Source organism: Rhinolophus sinicus, chromosome X, assembly GCF_036562045.2.
Source record: "Rhinolophus sinicus isolate RSC01 chromosome X, ASM3656204v1, whole genome shotgun sequence".
NCBI lineage: Eukaryota > Metazoa > Chordata > Mammalia > Chiroptera > Rhinolophidae > Rhinolophus > Rhinolophus sinicus.
The window spans coordinates 98,496,926-98,522,211 of NC_133768.1; the positions used below are offsets into that span (position 1 = coordinate 98,496,926).

At 35.3% G+C, this 25,286-nt stretch overlaps 1 protein-coding gene across 1 annotated transcript in view; it reads left to right on the top strand.

Annotated features, from left to right (window-relative positions):
- Positions 1-9,057: 9,057 nt before the first annotated feature.
- The window catches only part of LOC109436229 (transmembrane 9 superfamily member 2), a 29,532-nt gene continuing 13,303 nt past the window's right edge, over positions 9,058-25,286 (top strand). Inside the window, exons 1-3 of the mRNA XM_074323320.1 lie at positions 9,058-9,161; positions 11,781-11,892; positions 21,794-21,873. Of these exons, the coding sequence (XP_074179421.1) occupies positions 11,827-11,892; positions 21,794-21,873 (146 nt within the window). The 5' untranslated portion in view covers positions 9,058-9,161; positions 11,781-11,826. The remainder of the gene's footprint in view (positions 9,162-11,780; positions 11,893-21,793; positions 21,874-25,286) is intronic.

Below are 25,286 nucleotides of genomic sequence, written 5' to 3' on the forward strand. Positions count from 1 at the left end.
TTGGTCAAAGTAGCAGTAATTTATCAACATTTGTGGTTTGCCACCCTAAAATTACCAGGGTTAAGTAAAACCAGCAATTGCCTTTTGTTATTCCTTTTATATATAGATAGGAACTCTTTCTTGTGAATCTTCTCATTTATTTTTACTTTAAGGATATTTATTTTGCATAGATGTTGAAGTCCTCCCCCGCCCCCCACTTTACACAGTCTCCCTTTCATTGCATAGTTGAAGCTGTACACAAGTTTCCGAAAAGTTGTTCATAGTGTTTATAAGGTTATTGATCATATTTGTGGGAATAATTATATCAGCTGTTCTCACAGTGAGGTCTGGGGCTCTCTGAGAACTTTTCAAAGGGTCTGCAAGGTCAAAACTATGAGGTCAGACAATTAAGTTTGCGAACTTGTTGCAACGATGTTGCTAACCTTTTTTGATATCAGAGGGATTATTCACTATGAATTTGTACCAACTGGACAAACAGTTAACCAAGTTTACTATTTGAAAATGCTGAAAGGCTGCGTGAAAGAAATGAAAACAATCTAAATTTTTCGCCAATTCATGGCTCTTGCATCATGACATTGTACCAGCTCACATGGCACTGTCTGTTAGGGAGTTTTTAGCCAGTAAGTAAACAAATAATTGTATTGGAACACCCTCCCTACTCACCTGATCAGGCCCTCAATAACTTCTTTCTTCACCGAAAGATAAAGGAAATATTGAAAGGAAGACATTTTGGCGCCATTCAGAACATCAAAGGTAATACAACAGTTCGGATGGCCATTCCAGCAAAAGAGTTCCAAAATTGCTTTGAAGGGTGGACTAGGCGCTGGCATCCGTGCAGAGCTTCCCAACGGGAGTACTTTGAAGGTCACTGTAGTGATATTTAGCAATGAGATATGTAGCACTTTTTTCCAGGATGAGTTTGCGAACTTAATTGTCTGACCTCGTATTTTCATTAATAATATTATGATGTTATTGGCCTTCTTTGCTCTCATTCTTTCATGAGTGTACAGTGGAATTTTCCAGAGGCTATATGAAGGCTAATGGGATGTGTGCTTCTGTATTCTTGTGTTTTAACATTTTCTCATTTTAAGTTCTAATGTGGTCAATATGGGTAGATATAACTCACATAAACAAAAGCTCTTTAGAGTACTTAATAATATTTAAGAATAGGGATTTTGAGACTAAAATGTTTGAGAACTGTTGAATTAGATGTTTGGAATCAAATTGGCAAATATGGTTTTCTGATTAATAAAAAGTTTTTTTTTTCGCTTTAAAATTCATTAGGTACAATGAATCAGGTACATTGTGCAACCACCACCACCATGATTACAAAAGTAATATATGTTTGTAAAAACCTTGTACAAGGGCCGGCCCGGTGGCTCAGGCGGTTGGAGCTCCGTGCTCCTAACTCCGAGGGCTGCCGGTTCGATTCCCATATGGGCCAGTGGGCTCTCAACCACAAGGTTGCCAGTTCGATTCCTCGAGTCCCGCAAGGGATGGTGGGCTCTGCCCCCTGCAACTAAAATTGAACACGGCATCTTGAACTGAGCTGCCGCTGAACTCCCGGATGGCTCAGTTGGTTGGAGCGTGTCCTCTCAACCACAAGGTTGCCGGTTCGACTCCCGCAAGGGATGGTGGGCTGTGCCCCCTGCAAGTAGCAACGGCAACTGGACCTGGAGCTGAGCTGCGCCCTCCACAACTAAGACTGAAAGAACAACAATTTGACCATTGTTCCCCAATAAAGTCCTGTTCCCCTTCCCGAATAAAAAAAAAAAAAAAAAGTATGGTGTGTGTTATGTTAAAAAAAAACAAAACAAAAACAAAACAAAAAAACCTTATACAACACAGATATAGAGTATGAAGTGAGTCTCCCCATAATCCTCTTCAATTTTAATAGATTCTTTTTATGTATGTATAATTTATTAATCTAAATGAGATTATTATATATACATATAATATATAATACAGATATATATATATACAGATATATACGTATATGTGTGTGTGTATATATATATATATATATATATATATATATATATATATAATCTGCTTCTTCAGTTATCTCTACTTAGAAGTTTATAATGGACTTGTTACCATGTTCTCCTATAGGTAGGTAGATAGATAGATAGATCATACAAGAGTGAGAAAGCATTTATGCTTTTTTAATAGTTTCATAATATTCCATTGTATGGATGGATCATAATTTGTATCCATTCTATCATGATTAGGTTTTCAATTTGTATTATTAAGAATGTTGCAGTGAACTTTCTTTTACCTCTCTGAGTTTCATCTGTAAAACGGGAATAAGAATAGTATATACTACATAAGATTGTGAGGATAAATAGAATAATATTTCTAAAGTGCTTGGAGCAGTGTCTAATACATAGTAGGCATTCAATAAATGATAGTTATTACTGTACAAACATCTGTGAACTCTTGTCCAATAATTACCTTAGGATAAATTGAGTGTAAAATACAGATACAGAAAACCACACAGAACAGATATAGAGTTTAATGAATTATTGTAAACCCTACCCAGGTCAAGAAATAGATTTTGGCCAGCCACTCCAGAAGGTATACAACTATCCCTACCCATTTATAAAATCCTTCCTTCCCCTAAAGTAACCACTATTCTTTTATCATAATCACTTCCTAAACTTTCTTTTATAGTTTTACTACCCAAGTCTATATACCTAGACGCTATAGTTTAGACATGATCATTTTATATATCTTTTTTTCAATATTTTATTATGAGCATTGTCAAATACACAGAAAAGTTGAATGAATTATCTAGTGGACACTCATATACCCAGCACCTAGATTCTACAATTAGCATTTTTCTATATTTGATTTATCATATATTTATTTGTCCATCCATATATCATTCATCCAAACAATGGTGCATATTCTTCTGGCCTTTATTTCCACAAATTGGCAGATGGATCCAGCGGCTTGAGCAGATTCAGGTTTCATCTCTTTGCTGAGATAAGGTAGGGGTGTGTTGTTTCATCATGAAGCACAAGATGACTCTTTTTAAATAATAGATTTATTATCTAGAGCATGTTCAAAGAAAAATTGAGTTGCCGGTACAGAGATTTCCCATGTGCCCCTGACCCACACATGCACAGCCTCCCTTATTATCAACATCCCACACCAGAGTGGACACTTGTCACCATTGATAAACCTACACTGATACATCATTATCACCCAAAGTCCACAGTTCACATTAGGGTTCATGCTTGGTGTTGTACATTTAATGGATTTAGGCAAATATATGTTATAGTATCTTACAGAGTAGTTTCACTGCCCTGAAAATCCTCTGTGCTCCACCTATTCATCCCTCCTCCCCACCTGATGTCTTTTTGTCTCTCTTTTTGTTTTGATACATGGATCAATTAATTCATTAGAGGTTATGCACACTGGAGAAGCTGGGGCATGTGGAGTGAGCTCCCATCAACCAGGGAACAAAACCCTTTTCCCTGGCAATGTCTGTCTAGAGCCCTCTACTGGCAAAGGTTCATTCAGTGCCAACTTGCAAAGGAAAAATATAGTATTTAAAATGCTCAGAGAATTTTCGCAGAGGTCAAAAAGCATGAATTTGGAGATGTGAGGCAATAAATCAATAACTGGTACATCTTACTCACATGTACTGATCAATACTCTGATGAAAGAGAGCCCTCTGCATGTCTCCAGAAATCTCTGTGCAGCTCTCTTTCCTCTTGTACTCTTGCTCCACAAAATCTAGGCCCGTTGGCCTCTCTAGACTTTGAACTTTGTCTTCTCAAGTTCTGGAGACTGCAGGGGTCTGCTTGGCTATCCTTTCCTTTTACTACAGGCTGGAAATTCTCTCTGGGAAGTAAGATTGAAGCATAGTAGGGCTCACTGTATTTGTTCCCCTTGGTGATCACTCTCTAAATGTTCTTTTTTGTCCAAAATCTGAAAACTGTCGTTTCATCTATTTTACCTATTTTTTAAAAGTTGTTTAATGTGAAAAGGTAAATCTGGTCTTGTGTTATTCCATCATGTCTGGAGGAGGAAGTCCAACTCCCTTGCTTTCTTGTTGCATACATTTGCTTGGTGTAAATTTGTCTATACTTTCATTTTTAACTTTTCAGAATCTCTTTGTTTTATATGTGTTTGTTATATACAACATATTGTTGAGTTTTGCTGTGTGGTATCTTCTGAAAAATATATTCCTCTGGGAGATGAGGGTAAGGGGGATCGAATATATTTGTGATGGAAGGAGAACTGACTCTGGGTGATGAACACACAATGGGATTTATAGACGATGTAATACAGAATTGTACACCTGAAATCTATGTAATTTTACTAACAATTGTCACCCCAATAAATTTAATAAAAGAAAAAAAAAAGAAAAAAAAAAGAAAAATATATTCCTCTTAATAGGTGAGTTAAGCCCATTCATATTTATTGATGTGACATTTGATCTCAGTTATATTATATTATTTTGTGTTTTGTTTACTATTTTTATATTCCACATTTTATTGATTCTAAGACTCATGTTTTCCCGTATTTTAACATTTATGAAATCAAGATGTATCTTCCAGTGAATAGCATGTTCAAGTTTATTTGGCAATTTTTTTTCTTAGCAGGACATAAAATAATGATGTTTTAAAATTGGTGGCATTTTAGATTCAATGAAATATGATATTTATTTGAAAAAACCTTATGTGGTGTACATTTCTTTGAGATGGTAAATTTGATTTAAAAAAATAATTATTAAAATATGGTTGCTGGTCTGCATTTTTATTGGTGTAATTTTTCTAATATTTAAGAAGGTTTGTATTTTTGTCACAGTCCTTTCATTTATACCTACTTATTAATCACCTCTTTCTTTAGAGGGTGTCAGGCATTTTCATGATTATGTGTCTTGTTATGCATTTTGATTTTGTTTTGTTTTTAATCTTGTTTGTAGTTCCTTGAGTTTCCTGGGTTGGTGACTTTTTCAGTTCTGGAATTCTCAGCCAGTGTCAGATATTTTCTTCTTTCCTTTTCAGACATCAGTTAAAGCTATATTAAATAGTCTCATTTTTCTCCTCCATGTCTCTTAACCTCCCTTCTGTGTTTTCCACTTTTTTCCCCTGTGATTTGTTCTTCTGGCCTGTCTTCTAGTCTATAAATTCTCCACTTGTTTTTTCTCTTAAACATAGGCATTGCCTTTTTATTTTATTATTTCATGTTTTTAAATCATTTAACCATCACTGACATATTTTGCAAAAATAATGCAGACTAACATAATTACCTTAGCAGGACTTGGCAATAATTTAAGACTATTGGCATTGAATTTTTAATTTCAGGAATCATCTTTCTATAAGTTTTATTTTGTTCTTTTCAAATCTGCTAGGTCATTGTTTTATAATTTTCTATTTCATGAATGTGCTTTCATGCATATATTTTATTTCTTTTAAATGTATAACATTTAGTTATTTTATTTTATTTTTTTAAATTTATTGGGGTGACAATTGTTAGTAAAATTACATAGGTTTCAGGTGTACAATTCTGTATTACATCATCTATAAATCCCATTGTGTGTTCACCACCCAGAGTCAGTTCTCCTTCCATCACCATGTATTTGACCCCCTTTACCCTCATCTCCCCCCCCCTTCCCCCTTCCCCTCTGGTAACCACTAAACTATTGTCCATGTCTGTGAGTTTTTGTTTCTTTGTCTTGTTCCTTTATTGTTTTCAGTTTTATATCCCACATATCAGTGACATCATATGGTTCTTGACTTTTTCTGCCTGACTTATTTCATTTAGCATAATAATCTCAAGATCCATCCATGTTGTTGCAAATGGCACTATTTCATCTTTTTCTTATGGCAGAGTAGTATTCCATTGTGTATATATACCACATCTTCTTTATCCAATTATTTATCGAAGGACACGTTGGTTGTTTCCATGTTTTGGCCACTGTAAATAAAGCTGCAATGAACATCGGAGCCCATATATCTCTATGGATGAATGTTTTCAGATTTTTGGGTAGATACCCAGGAGAGGAATTGCTGGGTCATATGACAATTTTCTTTGTAATTTTTTGAGGAACCTCCACACTGCCTTCCATAATGGCTGCACCACTCTGCATTCCCACCAACAGTGTATGAGGGTTCCTTTTTCTCCACAGCCTCTCCAACACTTGTTATTATTTGTCTTGTAGATGATAGACATTCTAACTGGTGTAAAGTGATATCTCATTGTGGTTTTTGTTTGCATTTCTCTGATGATTAGTGATGTTGAGCATTTTTTCATATGTCTATTTGCCATTTGTATGTCCTCTTTGGAGAAATGTCTCTTCAGGTCCTCTGCCCATTCTTAAATTGGATTGTTTGTTTTTTCTGTTGTTGACTTCCTTATATATTTTGGATATTAGCCCCTTATTGGAGGCGTTGTTTGCAAAAATCTTCTCCCATTCGGTTGGTTGCCTCTTTATTTTGTCAATGGTTTCTTTTGCTGTGCAGAATCTTTTTAGTTTGATATAGTCCCATTCATTTATTTTAGCTTTTACTTCTTTTAAATATATTACATTTAGTTAATTTTAAATCTGCCTCTGATTATTTCTGTATCTCAAATCTTTGCAGGTTTGTTTCTGATGGTTCTTGCTCATGATGCCCCTTTTCCTTGTGTGCTTTGTTATTTTGGGTACATACTCATTGTTCTTGAAAAATGTTTGTGGAGTTTCTTTGAGTCCTAAGATCAAAGTACTTTCCTCCTGAGATGATTTTCATTTACTTCTGCAAGGTGTCTTTGGGAAATACCTGTCTGGGACCACATTAAAGGAAATTTACAACTTGAACTTCCTGGGGCCACCTAGGTGATGCAAATCTATGTTAGGGTTTGCCTGTGACCACAACTTTTCAAGGACAGTTTTCTCCTCCTGCCACCCTTTGTTCTGTTTAGCATCAAGCATCTGTTTAGCATCTTCCTTATAGTCCATTGGGGGTGTGGAGCAGGTTTACTTTTAGCTCACCTTTACCTTGGAGGTGTTGCTATTGGGAGGGTGGGTTGTCTCACCTTAACGTGGAGAGGGTGTCATATTAACCTCACCTGGGAGGCAATAGTAGGACTCAAAGAGGTTAAATGACTTGTTTATAGTCATACACCTAGTAAATGCTGTTGGATTGCAAAACTCATATTGTTAATACTTGTCTTAGTTTGCTAGGGCTGCTGTAACAAAGTACCACAAAATGGGTAGTTTACAACAACAGAAGTTTATTGTGTCACAGTTCTGGAGGCTAGAATCTGAGATCAAGGTGTCGGTAATGTTAGTTCCTTCTGAGGGCTGTGAGTGAGACTTTGTTCCACGCTTCTCTCCTAGCTTCTGGTGATGGCTGATAATCCTTGGCATTCTGTGGCTGCCCCTGTATCTCTACAGTCTCTGCTCTGTCATCACATGACATTCTCCCTGTGTGTCTCTATTTTCACATGGCCTTTTCCTCTTCTTATAAAGACACCACCAGTCATATTGGATTAGAACCCACCCTAATGGCCTCATCTTAACTTGATTTTGTCTGCAAAGATCATATTTCCAAATAAGGTCACATTCACAGGTATTAGGGGCTAAGACTTCAACATACCTTTTCGGAGGACACAATCCAACTCATAACAAGTCTTATACAAAAATTGCCCCCAGGGCCGGCTCGGTGGCTCAGGTGGTTGGAGCTCCATGCTCCTAACTCCGAAGGTTGCCTGTTCGATTCCCACATGGGCCAGTGGGCTCTCAACCACAAGGTTGCGGGTTCAACTCCTTGAATCTCCCGAGGGATGGTGGGCAGCGCCCCCTGCATCTAAGATTGAACACGGCACCTTGAGCTGAGCTGCCACTGAGCTCCCGGATGGCTCAGTTGGTTGGAGCGTTTGTTCTCTACCACAAGGTTGCCAGTTCGACTCCTGCGAGGGATGGTGGGCTGTGCCCCCTGCAACTAGTAACGGCAACTGGACCTGGAGCTGAGCTGCGCCCTCCACAACTAAGACTGAAAGGACAACAACTTGAAGCTGAACGGCACCCTCCACAACTAAGATTGAAAGGACAGCAACTTGACTTGGAAAAAAATCCTGGAAGTACATACTGTTCCCCAATAAAATCCTGTTCCCCTTCCCCAGTAAAATCTTAAAAAAATAATTTCCCCCAAGTTCCCATGGAAAAATAGTCATTCAGTCTCCCTTAACCACTTCTACCAGAAAAAAGCAGTCAAATATTTTCTTTCTTCTGGATTAGGGCAGTGGTTCTCACAGTGTATTCCAGCACCATGAACATTGGTGTCCACTGGGAATTTGGCATCCCCACAGAGAATTTCAGGCCTTACCCTAGACCTAGTGAATCAGAATCTACATTTTAACGAGATCCCTGAGGGATTTGTATAAACTTTCAAGTTTAAGAAGCATTGATCTAGGAAGTTTGGATAATTATTTTCAGATATAGATATGGCTACTAAGGAGGGAACTAATGCCTGGTAGGGAGAGTTTAATTCTCTTTTTGTCTGTTTGATACTTCTGATTATAAATGCAAATATACCTTCATTATATAAAATGTGGGAAGTACAGAAAAGTATAAAGAAGCAGCGGAAAAATTGTTGCCTATAATCTCACTACCCAGAGGCACCATTGTTAACATTCTGACACACATTCTGCTATTTTTTTCTTCCCTCATTACTTTTATGATAAATAAAGCCCACATGTTTGATATACTTAAACTTGATATATTGATAATATTTTACCAGTTTATTTGTGTTACATCATAGTTTTGTATGGTTAAAAATTCAGAGATACATGCATTTATGAATTTTACAGTTTTTCAGTATTATTCATTTGTAACAATTGTTTAAGACTATAGATTTAACTAACATCTTAATTTTAAACCAACTGCTCATGACTACAGTTTTAATCTTAAAAAATACATTTATTCTTCACTATGCTTAATTTATAAATCAGTTTTTTAAGAAGTCTCAATTTTATATAGTTTAGTTTCTAGGAAAAGTTTAAACTTTTAAAAAAAAATCCTTTATTTTTTTGCAGTCTGAATTCAACAAAAATAATACTTTCTACCTCTTCAACCATGTTGCTATTACTATTACATATCACAGGGAGAGTGAAACAAATTGGGGTATTGCAAGGTTGGTTGCTGCTAGAGTTGATCCCAAAAGGTAATTACAGAATATCTTTTTAATTAGCGCCATTAAATTAAGATTAATTCAAAATGTAGAACTTCTCAATTAGAATTTTCATTTTTAGGATTCACATGTGCTATAACCTTAGACATACAGTTTGAAAAATCAAATAGGCAATTTTATTCCCTTTAGCATATAGTAAGCATCTGAATACCATGTAAAGTGAGGAAGAATTGACAGATCTGGAAGAGAATAGACTTACTGAGGGTATCCTAATTCTCTTCTTTAATTGCTATCACATCTTCTTTATCCATTCATTCATGGATGCTTCCATACCTTCATATCTTAGCTATTATATATAATACTGCAATGAACATGTGGGGGTATATCATTTTCTGTTAAGGTTTTTGTTTTCTTTGGATAAATACCAGAAGTGAAATTGCTTGGTAGTATGGTAGTTCTATTTTTAATTTTTTGAGGACTCTCCATAGTGTTTTCCATAGTGACTGCACCAATTTGCATTGCCATCAACAGAGCACAAGGTTTCCTTTGTCTCCAAATCCTCACCAACAGTTATTTGTTCTATTTTTGATAATAAACAATCTGACAGGTACAAGGTGATATCTCATTGTAGTTTTGATTTGCATTGCCCTGATGATTAGTGATGATGTTGAGCATCTTTTCATATGACTGTTGGCCATCTTTATATCTTTGGAGAAATGTCTATTTAGGTCCTCTGCCCAATTTTTAATTGGATTTTTTTTAAATGTCATGATCATCTTTTTCCTTAAAACACTTACTTCATTTGGCTTTTGGGTTGCCATACTTTCCTGGTTTTCTCCTGTCTCACTGGTCGCTTTTCTCCAAACTCTTAATGTTAGAGGGCCTCAGGACTCAGTCTTTGAACTTTTTATCTTCTTTATTTATACTCACTCCTTGGTGATCTTATCCTGTCTCATGGTGTTAGACACCACGATGACTCTTAGATCTGTAGACTTATATATTTAGCTGTCTAATTGTTATATCCACTTTAATATGTTTAATAGGCATTTCAAACTTAACAGGCCCCAAAATGAACTTCTAATCTTCCTTCCAAACCTGCTTTTCCTGTTGTCTTCTCCATCTCAGCAGATGGCAACTGCATCCTTCCAATTGCTCAGGCCCCAGGACCAAGGCATCACCTTTGATTCCTCTTTATCATTCTTCACTCATGCCCTATATCCAGTCCAAACCTTTGGCAGATCACGTGGCTCTATGTTCACAACATATTCAGAATCCATCAATTCTCATCAGCTTTACCACTATCACCTGGTCTAAGACATCATTATATCTCACCTGGATTATTGCAAAAACGTGGCTGGTCTCCCCGCTGCCACACTTTTCTTCTAGCAGTCTGTTCTCAATACAGCATTCAGAGCATTCCTTTTAAAATGTCATTTCATGTCAATCCTTTTGTCAGAACTTCTGGTGAGTTCCCATCTCATTTTGAGTAAAAGCCAACATTCTGAAAATGGCTTATAAGGCCTTATACAACCCATATGTAAGGTCAGTGTTTTAAAATATGTCTTCCATCTTGATTAGAGATCTTAACACAGTTTTTGCTGCATAATCTCTCTCATACGAAATGCAGGTATTTCCTATACTGGGTTTAAGGCCCATACTTAAACAGTAAACCTTGATATGCATTGCAGTAATTCAATCTTTCTCTTTAGTGTTACGTTTTGATCTGTAGCCTTAACAATTATTATTTCTTTAATTCATAATGTATTTTGGCTTTAAATAGAATATGTATATCCTACAAATACTTAATAAGCACATATTATGTTCCTGACGCTGGGGTTACAAAAATAAAAAGAAAGAAGTGCACATCAATAACCTTCACAGTTGTGAGCAAATGGTTTTATTGTGCATATACTTGTTGAGATAACATATTATTCTTTAGACAGAAGCCAAGAGATAAATTGTATGTTGAGAACCTAGAGCATCACTGTTTCTCCATTTGATTTTTCTCTCTCCCCTTTATTCCTCTTCTACTTTTCAAGTGATTTAATAAGAATCTCTTTATTACTGGCTAGTCATTTGTTAGCTTCATCAATCCTGTCTAGTTTCAAATGTTTTTAGTTTCTGCTTTCTATCTTGTTTTTAATAACCATTCTCTTCTTCAAACACAAAAGGCTTACATAGATTACGTCCTCAGTACCTTTCATTGCTAAGCATGGCATTTTACACACAGTAGGCCCTCAAATTTCTGGGTGTTTATAAATGTGATTTCTGCTTCATTTATTTGATTTTTTAACCCTAAAGCTAAGGTTACAAGGTCAGTTACTTAGTATATCGAAGAGAGTGAGATGAAAGATGAAAAATAAAGCCATTTGCTAATAGATTTAAAAAACCCCACAAATCTATCCACAGGCAAAGAGAAGATACTTAAATATTACATTTTGTGCAGTATATTGGGTCTCATTTGGTTGTTAGGGACATTTAACAACAAAAGTATTTTAAATCATAAGAAGTTTTAAAATTCAGAATATAATTAAATGCCTATTTTTTCAGTCTGATATTGTTACATGCTTGAAGCACTATGAATTGGAAATTTACAATGTCGGTTTGATATAAAAATTCCCCTCTCTCCATTTTTTCTCTCTCTTTCTTTAGCTATAAGCATTCGGATGAAAACTGCCTAACTTGTAATGGACCCCCTATGGAAATTCCTGGAGAATATACAGATAAGTTGAATATAACCTACACTTACTCTGTGAAATTTGAAGTAAGTATTCCATGTCATCACCTAACTTTTTTCCAAATCAAGTATATAAATATCATATATTTCATTAATATTAAAGTATTTTTAATATTTTTCAGCAGTTTAAAGTTGTATAACATAGCTAAGATCTCAAAGTAAGTAAGTTCTTTATGTTAAAACTATTCAAAGGACAATCAATAAAGGAATTGCTGTATTAAATCTACTACATTTCAAGTAATGTAGTAGGTACTTTACTTTCTCCTACTTCATATTGAGGTTTGAAAGAGGTACACGGGAGATCACAGGGGTGCCCACGCCTGGTGTTGGCAGGCTGGCAGGCTGGCTGGCTACTCAAATGGAACCTTAAAGGAAGAATATCTTGTGGAAGAGACAGAGTGTAGTGTAGTGAGAAGAGCACACATATTGACCTGTAGTTAAATTAAGGCTTGGCCACTTACTACCTGCATGAGCCAAGGTAAGTCATGTGCTCTCTGAGGCATGATTTCTTCTCATGTCATTTCATCCTCATTTTCAGAATATATAAAGCCCTTAGCCTGACAAATAGTAGGTCCTCAATATAAGTCATTGTTTGTACAGCTGGAATTTTTCCTTTCATAAATCACTATTTTTATAAAGATAGGGAGTATTTTTGGTAGGTAAATGGACAAACAAACTGGCTATTAACATTCTGATGGATCATGTATCAGCTCTCTAATGCTTGTGCTTCCCAGAGGGTTTTCTGGAAACTAGTTGCTTCATATTTGATTTATTTTATTTTATTTTATATTTGCTTGGTATTTTAAAAAGTCTTATGTGAAAAAAGGATTCTATGATGAGGTTACTCTGGATAATGTTAGGTTAAACAATGTTAACACGATGGTTTCAAGAGTATTTATTCAGTATGTTAGAAAGCATTGTGAATTTTCAGAAGGTGATTATAATGTGCATTTTATAGACCATGGCAGAATTCATGAGGATATAATGTTCTGTAGAACATACTAGGGAAACACTGCACATGGTGCTAAGAAGTATACAGCTTTGTACAAATGGGACATTGCATGTGCTATTTTCACTTAATGTCTATGTCATGGACATCTTTCCTTGTCAATAATTGTAGAGCTACACCTTTCTTTTTACTGCGTGCATAGTACATTTAATATACTGGTCATAATTGACTTAGTGCCGTATTGATAAAAATAACTCAAATGTCTTTTTTTTTAAAAATTAAAGTTTATTGGGGTGACAATTGTTGGTAAGGTTACACAGATTTCAGGTATACAATTCTGTAACACATCACCTATATATCACATTGTGTGTTCACCACCCAGAGTCAGTTCTCTTTCAGTCACCATATATTTGATCCCCTTTACCCTCATCTACCACCTCCCTCCTCACTTACCCTCTGGTAACCACTCAACTATTGTCTGTGTCTATGAGTTTTTGTTTCTTCATTTGTTTGTCTTGTTCTTTTGTTGTTTTTCAGTTTTATATACCACATTTCAGTGAAATCAGTGAAATCAGAATATGCGTATCCTACAAATACTTAATAAGCACATATTACGTTCCTGACGCTGGGGTTACAAAAATAAAAAGAAAGAAGTGCACATCAATAACCTTCTCGACGTTTTCTGTCTGACTTATGGTTCTCAACTTTTTCTGTCTGACTTATTTCACTTAGCATTCTCAAGATCCATCTATGTTGTCGCAAATGGCACTATTTCATCTTTTCTTATGGCAGAGTAGTATTCCATTATGCGTATGTACCACAACTTCTTTATCCATTCATCTATCAAAGGACACTTTGGTTGTTTCCATGTCTTGGCCATGGTAAATAAAGCTGCAATGAACATTGGAACACATATGTTTTTATGGATAAATGTTTTCAGATTTTCCTAAATGTCTAATTTTTAACTATTAAAAACAGTGCTTTAATGAACATCCTTATTTTTTACTTGTGTGATTATCTCCTAGAATTAAATTCCTAGAAGTAAGATTATTTAGGTAAAAGGGTATACACGTTTTGATAACCCATTGCTAAATTATTTTTCAGAAAAGTTGCTAAGCCTGAGGATCTGCTATTACCTCACACACTCAGCAAAACTAGGTTTTTGTCAATCTTTTAAAATCTTGTTTCAGAATTTTAATTCTGTGAGTATACCAAAGGGAGATAGATTTATACTAGGCAAACTCCTAAGGGTCCAATGTATTAATTTATTAGAATATCAATTTATTAATTTATATGGAGAAATAGAAATGTATAGTGGACCATAACATTCATGTTAGCTGGTTAGCTACATATGCCTATAACAAAAATATATGAAAAAGCAAATATAAATAGAATAAATAGAAAGTTGCTTGGTGGACATAGGACCCCAGAGCAAAGGGAAGTGAGGTATTAAAAGATGGTTTTCATGGCACTCTAGTGCTACACTTGCCCATGGACCAGATGTTTGTATTCATGGGTTAGGTAGTCTTAGCTGTGGACAATATTAGAGGTGCTTCACCAACTTTGGGGCTTTCCTTTTTATAAGGAAAACCTTTTATAACTATGTAGATCTATGTATTTCTCTTTTTAGTTTTTTTTTAAGACTATTTTTTTTTTTTTTTGGATTCAGCTTTGGTTATACTTGATTTTGTCGAAGGCTTATTTCTTATAGCTTTAAATGTGCTTTCCTGAGACTATACCCTAATCACCTTATTTAGGATTAGATGTCAAATCTCTTCAAACATTTACAAATTGTGCTTGGTTTGTGTCATTTCTATAGATGGCCTGAACAGCCATTATAACATGTTTTTTCCTAATCTTTTTCTGAAAGCAATTCCAGATTGGGGATGCCTTGCTTCTGTCCCTATGTATCACCTATAGTGGTTATCTCCATTTTATAAACGAGGATACTGAAGCCCAGTGAGCTGAAGTAATTTTCTCAGGATCATAGCTAGCAGGAGGTGAAAATGATATTCAAACTCAGGTCTGTCTGGCCCCAAAACTCATAGTTTTCCCACTATACCATTCTGGCTTTCTGTATTAAAGGTCTATTATATCTTCTGCCTACAGAGTTACTGTAAAGAAAATGAGAAACGTTTATGTTAGAAACGTGTGTGTGTACTTTGAATCATCCAAGCTAGAGGTCAGGATTATTTGATCCTACATCCTGCAGTTTACCCAAAGTACAATTGGTGAAAACAGTCAATTTACTAGTCCAATAAGTATAGTCCAGTTTTATAATCTCTGGATGAAATACAGAAATGTACTCTGGTGGAAAGGAATGAAATACACCCTGAAGAAATTAAAATTTCCCTAATGGTTGAGAATACTATTCAAAGTCTAAGCTGTTACTAGAAGTTGATTGAAGGGCTGAAGCCCTTGTAGATTTTTATCACTTAAAATAGTTTTATCACAAAATAGTTTGGCTATTTAAAATTTAAATGTAGGGAATCCTATGTTTACAATAAAAGCCAAGGGAAAGCACATCTAAATTGAAGTTCAGATTTATACCTGGAGCCTACGAGGTAAGGCGTTAGTGGTATGTCTGCCTGTTAGGAAGCAAGTGTTGCTCTCAAAAGAGCAAGGGGCATCTGAAGAACAAGGTCAGATGCCCCTATACCAACTGGGAGAATTTGGGGAATCACTTTATGTAGGGTTAGGTCTTAACCCTTTGTTTCTTAGTAGTCAAGTCTAAATCCTGAAAGCTATACCAGAAGAGGGAATTTCTCTTTCCCAGTGAAACTCATTTAGAGTGCTTAGAAGTCCCTTGGCTTCCAGAAGTGGCACAATGGAAAGAACCAGACATACCTCAGTTTCAATCCTGGCTTTGACATTTACTAGCTGTGGGAACTTGGGCAAGTTACTTTGAGCCTATATTTCCTGATCTATAAAAATGGGGATAAAATAGTCACCTCATGTGATTGCTGTTGGAGATAAGTGAACCTACATATAAAATATTTAACACAGTGCCTAGCCCATAGTAGATACACAGTGTTTCCTATTCCTTCTCTCAGATACAGGAGCACTTGATTTACAGATGTCTTATACAACAGTAGTTCATGCATGCAGAGAGTAGAATTAAGCAGTGAGGACGCACCAAGCCACAATATTCTGTACCTGAACACTAGAAAATTGCTGTTTTAGTTGGAGGGTGAGGTGCAAGGAGGAGTGGTGATGTATATCTCTAATGGTACTATTTCTTTATTTTCTGTCTTGGATTGAAAATGCTTTTTTAATCCAGTAATAATTGTATATATCAATATTTTCCAAAGTGCATTCCTTAGAACAGTAGTCAAATAAGTTTGGAAAATGCTACTTTCTGCTGTCTCCTTTCTCAGCTTCACAAAGCATATTAGTAAGTTATTTAAACGTCTCTTAATACAGAAACCTTTTGACTGAGTCTCACTCAGCATTTGACAACCATATTTGACTATGGAGTTCTCTTCTGGAGTAACATTTATATCGCACTGCTGATTCCACTTTAGGTATCCCAGGTGTGCATAGTTGTTGTGTCTTAGAGTGGCTCACAAAATGCTATTGAACTGATAACATAAAATAGTCTGAAATTTCAATGGACAAATGAGAAACAAAGCTCTATATGTTGGTAAATGTAGCTACAAAATAACTTAAACTACATTATGGGTTATGAATAATTTTGTCAACTAACTGAGTACCTAATCATCATTTATTGAATTGCTTCAGTGGGAATGACAAAAATTGAAAAATCACTATTTTTTCACCCTCCAATTAAATAATTGATTCAGGTCAATGTTATCAATGGATATTAAAATTGTAGGTGAATGAATGTTGGGGAAACTGGTTATTTTCATAGTGGCAAAGCATCACCCCACAGATTATTTGCTAATTGCAAACTGGAAAGTATAAAAATAAGTAAGTAGATAATTAAATAAATAGCCACTTGGTTGTGAGCTCCATCTTCCTGGCCTCTACCATCTTAGTGCAGCCACCTGCAAAGTGCTGGTTGGGCACAGAGCCTGTGATCATTGGAGTTGTGGGCCTGAGCCCTGGTCACAGAAAGGTTCAGAGGCAATACAGTAATTCTTAGTTTAAAAAGTTTTGTCTTTTTGCTTTTTAATTAAGCATCTTGTGCACTTTATGTTTTCAGAAAATTATACATGTTCCCAAATAGGTATAAAGTTTGGAGTTTTTTAACAGTTTTGTTCAGAAGTCATTGAGGAAGGGTAATAAAGATTAACATTTGAGTGAAGACCTTTTATTCACCCATTTATATGACAAATATTTATTGAGTGCCTATTATATGCCTAGCATGGGAATTTTTTATAAAGTATCTAGTTTAATTTTATTTCTCACAAAGTTCTCTAAAGGCAGGTACTATTTCAAATCTTCATTTTATAGAAAATAAAACTGAGACGCATAGAGGTAAAGTCATTTGCCCAAGGTCACAAATGTAAAGGATTATAAACCTACATTAGTTTGATTGCAAAATCCAGGCTCACACAATGGAATACTATTCGGCGGTAAGAAAAGATGATATAGGAACATTTGTGACAACATGGATGGATCTTGAGAGTGTAATGCTGAGCGAAATAAATCAGACAGAAAAATCAGAGAACCATGTGATTTCACTGATATGTGGTATATAAACCAAAAACAACAAAAGAACATGACAAACAAATGAGAAACAGAAACTCATAAACACAGACAATAGTTTAGTGGTTACCAGAGGGTAAGGGGGGCGGGGGGTGGGAGATGAGGGTAAGGGGGATCAAATATATGGTGATGGAAGGAGAACTGACTCTGGGTGGTGAACACACAATGGGATTTACAGATGATGTAATACAGAATTGTACACCTGAAATCTATGTAATTTTACTAACAATTGTCACCCCAATAAATTTTAAAAAATGAATTAAGAAAAAATCCAGGCTCTTAACATAGCCTCTTTAATACATGGTATGAGTTTAGAATGGGAAAGAATTATGGTGGGTGAATTGGCCAAGAAAGTTTTATAAGGGAGGGGCCTTGAAGGATGCTGAAGATGATTTGGATAGAAGGGATAGAGGTGTGTGAGGCTTTGTGAGAAGGCCCATAGACTGAGTTAAGAGGCCTGGATTTTAGGATTTGGGAGAGGAACCATTGGTAGGGCTTTCCAGGTAAGAATGTGTGCGGTGTGTATGGGGAACAGTGAATAAACCTGTCTGATTGAAACAAGTTTTTTTCATTTGGTTATTCATTCATCAACAGACAATAAATGTACTCTATGTGCCAGCTGTTAGGTGCTGGGGTATATTCGTATAGCTGCCTTTTTTTTTTTTTTCAAAATGCATTCCTTATTTTCAGGCAGTATGGATTGAAAATCTGAAAATTTTGGTGCTGGTTTGTCTCAAATTCGTACTGTGACCTTGAGCAGGTTCATTTTCCTCCCTGGACCTCAGTTTCCTCACAATAAATAAGTTGAGAGAGTTGAACTGGATCTGTAGTTCTCAACCCCATTAGAATGATATCCTCTTTTAATAACAAATGTTTTGTAATTCTTCCTTTACTATTATAAAATTATATTAATAGATACTAGTTAATTAAACCTGTCTATACACATAGTTACTACAAAGATCAATATAGCACCCTAATTATAATATAAAGGAGAAATAAAAATAAACTTTTTTGCAAGATACTTTTTTTCTTTTTTATTAAAGAATAGTTGACATATAATATCATATTAGTTTCAGGTGTACAGCACAGTGAAAAAAGAGAGTAACTTTTAATAAAATAAATATATATTTCAGCCATCAGAGCCATTCACCTGTGTGTGTCATCATTGTAAACGTGAAACCTATGAATACAGATGGATAAAAGAATGTTTACCTCCCTGGCTCAAATACCACATCTTTCCAAGTGATGCCATGACTTTCTGAAAATGTTGGTCAATTTTGGTAAAGTTTCAAGCCAAACATAGTACCATTTTCCCTCAGTTGACATGGTAGTTCCTTTCCTGGGGGAAAAAACCAATGTATATTAAAACTGTAAAAAACTTTGTTTAGCTGTAAAGTGAAGTTAGAATATAGGAGCAGATAGTCATAAGTAGTTTTTCACTCACACGAATATTGGATGGGGGCATTTGGAAGTTCTTAATTCATTGTGTGGGTCTCCCAGTGCACTGCACGACGACCGACATTATACTATGCTGCTAAACGCCAGGAGGATCCCCACACGTTTTCATTATGGCCACTAGGGGGTGCTGCTCCCTCTGTTAAAAGCAACCGGATAGAAGAAGCTCAAGTTGCCTGTTGGCTTGATTCTTTGAGACTGTATTTTTACTGAGTGAAACCTATTATGGGATATTATTGTGTCATGAATCAAGAAATCCTATATTTCTGCTTTTACTGCGTGTGACTCCATTATAAACAACATTAAAGACCTGTTTACCTTATGTGATATTTTGAGAATTGTTGTCTTATAAAAGATTTTGAAACTCTAATTCATTTTAAGTGGATTAAAAATAGGTTCCACCACTTAGTTAACTTTTTTGAATTTGTCATTTTGTTCTCAAATGTGCCTTAGGATTTTAAAATAATTTCTTATTTTCTTAGGTAAGAGTAATATATATTATGGCCTATTATTTCCAGCAGATGGCAATGTTGGGTGCAAAAACTACTTGTTTTAACAACTGCAGATTTTCAAGGTTCTCTTTGTATTTAAAATCCAAACGTTATAGTGCATATTTGAAAGCATCTTTTTTAAGCTTGATGAGTTAACTTGCTTAAGGCAATGAATAGGAACAATATTTTAATAGAATGGTTAAGGTAAGTCTTTTCATGCAATGAATATTTATGCTTGGATTTATCAGTTATATAAATTCTGATTTCCTTGTAGGTTTTTAAAAATAATTTATTTTGAAACAATTTCAAGCGATAGAAGAAGTGTGAGAACAATACAAAGAACTCCCATAGTCCCTTTATCCAGATGCTCCAATTGTTAACATTTACCTCATTTGCTCCATTGTTCACTCTTCTCCCTGTGTGTCCATCATCATTGGTCTTCCTTGGAATCTTTGAGAGCTGAATGTCCTGTCACCCCTAAACACTCCAGAGTGTCCTTCCCCCAAACAAGCTCACTTTCCTACATAACTATTAGTTTGGTGCAAAAGTAATTGCGCTTTTTGCAATTACTTTTAACCTTTACAACCACAATTACTTTTGCACCAACCTAATAGTATTCAGTCCTCCAAATCAGGGATCAATATTGGTGTCACATTACCATACGATCCAAATTCATTCAAATTTTCACCAGCTGGCCAACATTGTCACTTTTTCCTTTTCTGGTTTATTATCCTTTCCAAGATTACATGTTGTGTTTAGATTTTGGTCTCCTCCAGTCTAGACCAGTTCTTTAGTCTTTCTCTGTCTTTCATACCATTAACATTTTTAGAGTACAGACTTTACATTCTGTAGGAACAACATCAGCCTGGGCCTGTCTGATGATTCTTCATGATCAGCCTCAGGCCATTCATTCTTGGCAGGAATACGCAGAAGTGATACCTCACATCAGGAGGCACATGTCAACCTGCCCTGTCACTGGTAATGTTAACCATGATTACCTGGTCAGCAGGTTTTGACTAAAATCTAATGTTTAATTAAAACCCATTTAAATTAAAACCTATCATTTGGGTTTTATTTTTAAAGCAGTGTACATGACTTTCTTTACAACGTACCCCAAACTTCAGAAAAAAACACCCAAAGACACCCAATTTTAAATAAGTCATTTCAATCAACTTAGTCAATCTGTACCAGCATTTTCCTTTTGTTAAGAACATGTCATAGATTTGAGGGGTAATAACTGCATGTATGGTTTAAGTTGTTTATTGAAGATTGCCAGTTAAGATCATTATTTTGGGGGATATTTTATAAGAAAGCTATTGACAGTTTGAATTTGATCAGACATCAGCAGAAACAGCTTGATTGGTAATAGTATTTTTTTGTTTTTTATTCAGTACTGAAACTATAATACTTAAAAACCAAACGTCTTTTATAAACTTGTTGCTATAACATCTCAAAATACTTAACATACAAAAATGTAAAATATTAGTGTATTCAATAAGACATGATGACTTAAGTTGAACAGTGTTTTATAATTAAACAAAATACCCCAATAATAAACCTATTTGCAGGAGGTGGAGTTGGTGGGTTGCAGTGCAGCAAGTTGACTTTTAGTTCAATTTAAATAATAATATTGATACTTGTATATGGTGAAGACTTCAAAGCATATAGAAAAGGTGTAAGTAAAATTCTCCCTTCCCTTACCATCCCTAATTCCTTGCCTCTCCCTCCAAAAGTATAACCATTATTTTTTCTTATTTATTCTTACAGAAGGATGTTTGCATCCAAAACATATGTATATTATTTTGGGGGGGACAATGGACTCTTCCTATGGAATCTTTGCACTTTTTTTCTCACTTAATGCTATTTCATAAACATGTCATCACCTATAGATTCGCTTAATTCTTTTAATGGTTACATAGTATTTCTTAGCATGGATTACCATAGTTTATTCCTATTCAGGTGGGCATGTTTGGTTCTTTCTAGGTTTTTAAATTTACAAGCAAGACTACAGTGACTCTCATTACATATGTCTTTGTGTACCTTTGAAAGTTGCAATTAAGATGACAACGTGGTACGGACAAAATGAAATGAAGTATGGGGTGGATTTAGAGTTACAGAAAAAGAGTCACAAAAAGGTGCATTTCTGTTGAGCAGAAGTAAACTAAAATTATTTTCTCTGTAGTCTCTTTCCAAAGTGAGGTAGAATATCAGTAAATAAAGTAAGATAAAAATGGCTGGTGGATCTCATGATTTCATGAAGTTAGAAGTAAAGAATGGAGGATAAATTATCTGTCTGTTTAGTATTATAACCAGCAAAAGTTCAGTTAAAGTTTGGCCATATGATTTTATATTTTTGTTTTAGGAAAGCAAAAATATCAAGTGGGCTTCTAGATGGGATTATATTTTGGAGTCCATGCCTCATACCAACATTCAATGGTTTAGGTAAGCACTTTGTGAAATAAAGAATAAGTAGTTTCAAGGTGGGAAATGTAAATATTCATATATATATATATGTAAACCTATATATACACACCTACATGTGTACATTATATGAGCATATATATACACATATATATTTTAAATTATTTTGTTACCAGAGATGATCTTAGTGACATTTTTTCTTCTCTGTGGCTACTTTCCCCTTTCCTTCCTCTCCCCCACTTCTCCACATACACACACAAAAAAAGAAAAAAGAAAACTGTATTTTTAAAAATTTTTAATTAAAATATAGCTAACATACAATATTTTATTAGTTTCAGGTGTATACCATAGTTATTCAACATTTATATATCTAAAGAAGCAATCACCATGATAAGTCCAGCGACCATCGGACACTGTAACATGCTATCACAGTATTATTGATTATATTCCCAATGCTGTACATTACATCTCCATGACTCATTTGTTTTATACCTGGAAATTTCAACCTCTTATTCCTCTTCACTTATTTCCTCCCTTTTTAAAATTTTCAATTACAGTTGACATTGAATGTTATTTTATATTAATTTCAGGTGTAAAGCATAAGGGTTAGACATTTATATAATTTACAAAGCGATCTTCCTGACTAGTACCCACCCGGCACTATACATAGTTATTACCATATTACCAACTATATTCCATATGCTTTATTTCCCCATGGCTATTTTATAACTACCAATTTGTAATTCTTAATCCCTTCACCTTTTACACCCTGTCCCCCAATCCCTTCCCATCTATCACTCCAACAAATCTAGTAGCATTATGACACCATACATAGTTATTACAATATTATTGACTATATTCTTTATGCTATACTCTACATCCTCATAACTACTGTGTAACAACCAATTTGTACTTCTTAATTCCTTCCTTTTTTCACCCACTCCCAACCCCCCTTCTATCTGGCAACGATCAAACTGTTCTGTGTATCTGTGTATCTATGAGTTTGTTTCTGTTTTGTTTGTGTGTTTATTTTGGTCTTTAGATTCCACTTACAAGTGAAATCATATGACATTTGTCTTTCACTGTCTGACTTACTACAGTCAGCATAATGTCCTCTAGGCCTGTCCGTGTTGTTGCAGATGGCAAGAGTCATTATTTTTTAAGGCTGAGTAATATTCCAATGTATATATGTACCACCTTTTCTTTTCTTTCTTTTTTTAAATTAGATTCAGGTATACAAAACAATGTAATATTTAGACATTTACACCCCTCACAATGTGATAACCCCCCACCTTTTCTTTATCCATTCATCCATTCAGGGACACCCAGGTTGCCTTCATAGCTTGGCTATTGTAAATAATGCTTTAATGAACATATGGATGAGCATGTCCCCTCGAAGTAGTGTTTTGGGTATCTTTGGATAAGTATCCAGAAGTGAGGTTACTAGGTCCTTCTTTGTCTCTTGTTATAGTCTTTGTTTTAAAGTGTATCTATTTTGTCTGGTATAAATATTGCTACCCCAGCTTTTTTGTTTGTTTCCATTTTCATAAAATATCTTTTTCCATCCCTTTACTTTCAGTCTGTGTGTATCTTTCGATCTGAAGTGAGTCTCTTGTAGGCAGCATATGTAAGGATCTTGTTTTCTTATTCATTCATTCAGCCTATCTTTTGATTGGAGCATTTAATCCATTTACACTGAAAGTAACTGTTGATAGATATATAGTTATTGCCATTTTATTGTTCGTATTTTTTTTTTAAATTTTATTTTATTAAATTTATTGGGGTGACAATTGTTAGTAAAATTACATAGATTTCAGGTGTACAATTCTGTATTACATCATCTATAAATCCCATTGTGTGTTCATCACCCAGAATCAGTTCTCCTTCCATCACCATATATTCGATCCCCCTTACCCTCATCTCCCACCCCCCACCCCCCACCCCCCTTACCCTCTGGCAACCACTAAACTATTGTCTGTGTCTATGAGTTTCTGTTTCTCATTTGTTTGTCTTGTTCTTTTGTTGTTTTTGGTTTATATACCACATATCAGTGAAATCACATGGTTCTCTGCTTTTTCTGTCTGACTTGTTTCGCTCAGCATTACTCTCTCAAGATCCATCCATGTTGTCACAAATGTTCCTATATCATCTTTTCTTACTGCCGAATAGTATTCCATTGTGTATATATACCACAACTTCTTTATTCATTCATCTATCGAAGGACATTTTGGTTGTTTCCATGTCTTGGCCACCATAAACAAAGCTGCAATGAACATTGGAGCACACGTGTCTTTATCTCTAAATGTTTTCAGATTTTTGGGTAGATACCCAGGAGAGGGATTGCTGGGTCATATGGCAATTCTATTCGTAATTCTTTGAGGAACCTCCACACTGCCTTCCATAACGGCTGCACCAGTCTGCATTCCCACCAACAGTGTATGAGGGTTCCTTTTCTCCACAGCCTCTCCAACATTTGTTACTATTTGTCTTGTTGATGATAGCCATTCTGACTGGGGTGAGGTGATATCTCATTGTGGTTTTGATTTGCATTTCTCTGATGATTAGTGATGTTGAGCATTTTTTCATATGTCTATTTGCCATTTGTATGTCCTCTTTGGAGAAATGTCTCTTCAAGTCCTCTGCCCATTTTTCAATTGGGTTGTTTGTTTTTTGTTGTTGAGTTGCATGAGTTCCTTGTATATTCTGGATACTAGCCCCTTATCGGAGGCACTGTTTGCAAAAATCTTCTCCCATTCAGTTGGTGGCCTCTTTATTTTGTCAATGGTTTCTTTTGCTGTGCAGAAGCTTTTAAGTTTCATATAGTCCCATTCGTTTATTTTAGCTTTTACTTCCATTGCCTTTGGAGTCAAGTTCATAAAATGCTCTTTGAACCCAAGGTCCATAAGTTTAGTACCTATGTTTTCTTCTATGCAGTTTATTGTGTCAGGTCTTATGCTTAAGTCTTTGATCCATTTTGAATTAACTTTGGTACATGGTGACAAATAGCAGTCCAGTTTCATTCTTTTGCACGTGGCTATCCAATTCTCCCAGCACCATTTATTGAAGAGGCTGTCTTTGCTCCATTGTTTGTTTTTAGCTTCTTTGTCAAAAATTATCTGTCCATATTTATGTGGTTTTATTTCTGGGTTCTCAATTCTATTCCATTGGTCTATGTGTCTGTTTTTCTGCCAATACCATGCTGTTTTGATTATTGTAGCCCTGTAGTACAAGCCAAAGTCAGGAAGTGTGACACCTCCATTATTGTTCTTTTTCCTTAAGATTGCTTTGGCTATTCGGGGTCTTTTGTGGTTCCAAACAAATCTGATGATTTTTTGTTCTATTTCTTTAAAATATGCCATTGGGATTTTGATGGGGATTGCATTGAATCTGTATATTGCTTTGGGTAATATGGCCATTTTAACTATGTTGATTCT